The sequence below is a fragment of the Poecilia reticulata genome, chromosome 11, assembly GCF_904066995.2.
Source record: "Poecilia reticulata chromosome 11, P_reticulata-male-v2, whole genome shotgun sequence".
Classification (NCBI taxonomy): Eukaryota; Metazoa; Chordata; class Actinopteri; order Cyprinodontiformes; family Poeciliidae; genus Poecilia; species Poecilia reticulata.
In genome coordinates this window covers 6410201-6415965 of record NC_088840.1, presented here as the reverse complement: position 1 = coordinate 6415965, position 5765 = coordinate 6410201, and the positions used below count along the sequence as shown (strand labels likewise).

The following is a 5765-nucleotide window of genomic DNA, read 5'->3' as shown; positions in this document are numbered from 1 at the left end:
TAAATCTACCACTTTGCCCATTTATCCCCTCAATTCTCTAAGACCAAAAAGGGCTGAAGAAACAACGCTCCCACTTCCTCCGCGCATCTTAAGACTTGGTTATTAAAAACATGACAAGCCATTCAGCTGCTAAAGGTGCTTACTCAAGGGAATGCGTGGACTGTTTATTGTTTGATTAATTTGCTCGGGGGAGACCTGAAATCTCCCCCTCCCTTCCACCGCCCCACTCATGAATATGTGGGTGACAGCGAGATTTCTCCGCGGTGACAAGTTATCTAAACTACAGAGGCAAAAACGATTATGCTAATATCAGGTTGTAGTCATCAATCATCCCGTGTCAATGTGGTGTCAACGCATCACCGTCCCTCTCCTCCGGAACGCTCCTCTGGCCACGCGAGGTTGTAAAATGTTTGTAGCGCGTGCAAACATCGCAGCTGTGGGTGTTTGTTTGGAGAATTGATCACGCGCTCTTCGCGCCCTGCGGGGACTGGATCTGAGTGGATCTGCCCCAGTCCTCTTGGATGGAGGGGCTGAAAGGAAGCTGGGAGGGAATTAATTGGGCGAGTTTCTTCGTCCTGATGGGAACACCGGGCTGACGTCAGAAGGAGACGCGCCTTAAAATCCAAAGAGCGCATCACAGGGAGACGCGTGCTTAGATCACACACACATATACACATACACACACACGCACGCACAAAACCAAAGCCTGGTGGTTGTAGGAGAGCAGGGAGGCTGTAGAAAGCTGCGGCAGCGGAGAGAGTAAAGCGGAGAAGTCGCAACCTGAGGCGCGCAGGGATGACAGCTGCGCGTAAACGTCTGCGCGCCACGACTTGGATCAGAGCGTTGATGATTTTGTGATCTAAAAAAACAAAACAACAACAAAAAAACACAATAAAAACCAAACGGAACATAAGAGTGTCTCTGAATTAGTGTCCGTGGGAAAACAAGCTGCGCGTGGTACGGATGCTGTTGGACGTGGCCACGCGGTTTTCTTCCAGCTTTTGCGTTTTTCTCCTACTTTGAACCATGGCGTATTCGCAGCTGGGATATTCCTACTCCACCACACCACAGGTGAAGACTGCTCGGCAAAAAGTTATTTTGATTTATTAACTTTATTACTATGTTGATGGAGAAAATTGCGAAAAGCTCTTTTTGTTCGTTCATTTAAGTAAATAATGCTTGGTTTATATTTCAAAGATAAAACAGAGTTGTGCAGTAAATCCCTCTATACTCACTTCACCGGATCTATTTTGCTGTTTTGTTTTTACATCTGTATTCATTTTGAAATTTCATTCTATTATTGTTACCTTTTCTGTTTTTTCTCATGTTTTACTTGCAGTTATTTGTTTATTTTACTGGCCTTTGGTTTGAATTTATATTGGTTTAAAATAACTATGTATTGTGTTTATATCTTAAGCTTCATTGTCATGAATTTTCAGTTAATTGTTTGATTTACTAGTTTCCACGAGGCACTTTGAGTTTAATTTCTTGAGTAATCAAAATGATAAAATTGCAATATTATTATTTTTGAATAAACTGTTAGATAGCTTCTGAAGGCTTTAGTTTATTTATTTATTTAGGCACTTTTTGTTAGTTTATATAGATGTTTAATAATTTTATGTATTTGTTTTATTGTTGTGATTAATGTACATGTACATTTTATCTTAATTTAATTTAGTTTTTACTGGGTTCTTGTAGTTTTGACTTAATATATTGATTTGAAATGTGACATCACTTATTGACTTGTTTTTGTGATTAATCAACTGTATATAATGTTGGTCATGTTTTATCTTTTTTTACTGTCGTGATTAACTTTTATATAGCTGTTTAAATGAAATGTAGATTTTTGGTTTATGCATTTGTTGGTGCATTTGTTTTCATTTTTCAATTACTTATGTTCTTAGTTTGAACGTTCTTTCCTGGAAGCTCTCCTTAAAGTTTTTATTTAGCAATGGTTTGTTCATTTTGCTGCTGTTTGGATATGAAGACTGTTGACGTAACTAAAAAACAAATTGATTGGTTATTAGAGGTTTATGCTATTATATTGGAACATTTGAATAAAATTACTGATGCTGATTTGTCCACAGTTTCTGATGACCTCTGGTTCTCCTGCGTCCCACCCGGTGCTGCGCTCCCCTGGCCACCAGCTTCCTCCTGGAAGCGGCATCGGGGTCTACGGCGGCGCTTACACGAAGAGCCACAGCTACTACAACACATGCGCCAGCGATGCCTCCTCTCTCTATTCCAGGGTGAGTGCCAGGCCTCACTTTGATGCTTTTAGCACTGATACAAATGGAAACCACTTTGCACAGGTCAGAAAAAGAATGTAGGGAAATTGTATGTCTGATATTTAAACTTTAACACTTTTAGGGGCCGCTAGATCCCAAAGAAACTGCACCCGTGCATTTGGGGACGTCTCAGAGCGCCGCCTATTACCCTTATGAATATACATTTGGTCAATATCCTTATGACAGATATGGGTAAGTTAACTCGTTCTCACAGTTGAAAGATGTTGAGATTTTAACCATTTACTTGGTAAAACATCTACTGTTTAATATTTATAATAATACACTACATTATTATCATATGTAAATGTTGTAAAACTGTCTGAATGTGGTCATGGACATGAAAACATTTTATTGTGGTAAATTTCAAGACTTTTTTTTAGTGCTAAACAGAAAGAAAAAAAACGAAAGAACCTGTTTTACAACAATGTTCTTTCTGTTGCCCATGTCTGTTGTCGATGGTTCAGGTATTCCTGCTCGGACAGCTCCTCCCGTCGTAAGAACGCCACCAGGGAGACCACCAGCACCCTGAAGGCCTGGCTGCAGGAGCACCAGAAGAACCCGTACCCCACCAAGGGGGAGAAGATCATGCTGGCCATCATCACCAGGATGACGCTCACACAGGTGATTTTTTTTTTTCCAGGAATGCACAATACCTAATGGTTATTACATGAGTTCTTAAACATGAAACAATGAATCAGTTATATATATATATTTTTTTTTTTACAAATAATCTGAAGTCAATATTCCAGTCCAGGTTTGGCTGCCCCACGTATAGCATTTGTCACGTTTGTCCAAATCTAATAAGAAAATGGTCCTTTTTCATGTTGACACAAAGAGTTTCTGTTCTGTGTAGAATCAATTAGTCTGTGTAGTTTTGATTTAAGCTGTAAAAATGCTAAAACGCAGTCCAGATTCGCTCAAGGATAGAATTAGGTTTAGGGCTGATGGTTAGCTTCAAAGTGATGCCAACTTTTATCGTCTTTAGCGGCTAATGGATATTCTCACAGTGCTTATAAAATCATTCTCATTTCGTTTTCTCTCATCACTGATGACTTTCTGTTCTCCATGATCCAAAATTTTGCCCTCTACACAATTTAAAAGGTGAAGGCCACTTCAGCAAGAAATCTTGTTATGTTGACAATCAACATAATCGGACAGCTATTTGGAAAGGAAGTAGACGTCCTGGAAACTCTAAACTACTTGGAAAACTAACTTTTAAAGGAAATAATCAATTTAACAGCTTAAAATTACTTAACCAGGCAAAGTGTCATGCTGACACAATCAGGACTGCAGTGTCTCACATCTCATGACACCTATAATGGTAACACTTCATTCCTTTTTTTCTTAGTGCTCCACAATATATTGAATGGAAGTTTGCGCAGTACTATGATTCCATAGACAGCTTGGAAGTAATATTTGGTGGGCTACATCCTGTATGTATCATTGATTCAAACCCTGCCAATTGGATGGACGATCCTAATCCTGCGTACCAAGGCGTTAAAGCTTAAGGAAAAATGACGATAATACAGAAAATTTGGCAATGTACGTCTTCAACTCAATATTCATTGCTGTGTTATGTTTTCCGAATGTCATGCAGACATTTTCTACTTTTGGTGGTCTTGCATTATTCCCTTCATCTGGAACTCATTTTAAATGCCTCTCTGTGTCCTTCAGGTGTCTACGTGGTTTGCCAACGCACGCAGGAGACTAAAAAAAGAAAACAAGGTGACATGGTCACCAAGAGCTTGTAAAACGTCTGATGAGAGAGGCTGTGATGAGGACAGCAGCGAAGCCGACAAGACGCTTGGAAGTAGCACACACCTTCACGGTAAGAAAGTCCAGAGCCAGTTACTCATCTTTTGCATGCAATTGGCATCACAATCTCACTGTTTCCTGAACTGATTGTCTTTTGCAGATCAACAATGTGGAGAACTGCAGAGTGACCTCGAAGACTTCGACATGGTGGAGTCAGATGCTTCTGAAAGTGACCTGAAGTCGCATGTTCTACCAGAGGGCAAAGAAGCAAACTCAAGCGCAGAACACCCACATGGGCAAAGACTGTCTGCGGATTGCCCCAAACTAACACCGGTCAACCATCAAAGCAGCTCCTTCTACATGAATCCAAACCTTCGAAGTCCTGACACAAAGCCCAAAATCTGGTCTATCGCCCACACTGCTGTTCCCCCAGAAGCTGGCTCCCCACCAGAATACCCCCCATGCATGCTATCGTCGACCCGGTCCTCCTCTCCCGTGTACTCAACAAACATGGCGCTCACCAGTGTGGACAGGCAACAAGAGTCTCCAGTGGCCACACTGAGAGAGTGGGTGGACGGGGTGTTCCACGGTCCTCCGTTCCAGCAGCCCAAACCAGCGGAGGCGTGGAAAGGCCTCAACGACAGCGGGACGTCTGTTCAGTCCTTTGAACTCTTGCAGTCTACACCATGCTTGTAGTCTATCAACATTGTAGCACTGGGACGTATGGACTAAAAACAAAAGTCTACATTTTGCTTTTCATGATGGAACGGAGTGACTGCACCTCAAACATCAAGTTCTCCAATAGAGGACTTGTTTCCTTGCAAAAAAAACCCAAAACACTTTAGATTCTTAAATGGGATTTGTTCTGCCACCATAGCTTAATGGTAAAGAAATTATTTTAGCTCTAAAGAAAAAAAGTCAGTAGAATTTTCCATGTAGCAGGGATGCAACTTGCAGCCATCTTTGTGTCTGTTTTATACTGTAAGGCTGGTCTGGTCCTAAAACACTCCTACACTTTCCACCCAGAAAGAAATTCAGAGTTTTGCTTGATGAAAACTGATGATAAAGTATGAATTACATTTGTAGTTTAGATATTAAAATGAGATTCTGTGAAGGTATCATCAGTAAAGTTCCCCTATGTGTATTCAAAGGATGCCTTTTTACTGCAAATCTGAGAAAAAGTGAAGAAATCCTCAGACCGGTCAAAGGTCAGACAGGGGTCTCAGCTCAAGCTGATCTTGTCCATTTAAAACGACTCAAATTTATAAAAAGTTATACTAGCATATATTAGGAATCTACACATTTTCGCTTACTCAGCTTGTTTAGCCGAATAGCATCACTGTTATTAAGCAAAAAGAATGGTGGTTAGGGCTGCTAGCTGTGTTAGCAAGCTTGATCAGTTCGCTCTATGTTCTCCAAGAACAGAGAAAATTTTGGATTTCCGACCATCATTTGTGCGAGGTGTGTACGATAACGTAACTTTAACAAAGCTAAAGTTACATTGATTAGCCCTGCTAGTTATATCGATACATCAGCTATGATTCATCAATCGGCTCTAAATCCACCTGGAGTAGCAGAAATTTTTAGAATTTGTAAACGGCCGTCGGGTTAGTCAGCAGCATCAAAGATGGTACATACTGAAAATTGTCCAAGTGACTCACAGCTAGGGGAAGGCTAGCAAGCTATTTACACAGACCCCAGTTTTTTGTGATTTTAGAAATT

The 5765-nt window shown here is 40.7% G+C and overlaps 1 protein-coding gene across 1 annotated transcript; it reads left to right on the top strand.

Annotated features, from left to right (window-relative positions):
• The first annotated feature begins 552 nt into the window (after positions 1-552).
• On the top strand, positions 553-5343 carry irx4b (iroquois homeobox 4b). The gene is made up of 6 exons (XM_008421425.3): positions 553-1071; positions 2088-2249; positions 2371-2480; positions 2753-2909; positions 3963-4116; positions 4204-5343. Exons 1-6 carry the CDS (start codon positions 1027-1029, stop codon positions 4737-4739), a joined length of 1164 nt encoding a protein of 387 aa, XP_008419647.1. The 5' UTR covers positions 553-1026; the 3' UTR covers positions 4740-5343.
• Positions 5344-5765: the final 422 nt, after the last annotated feature.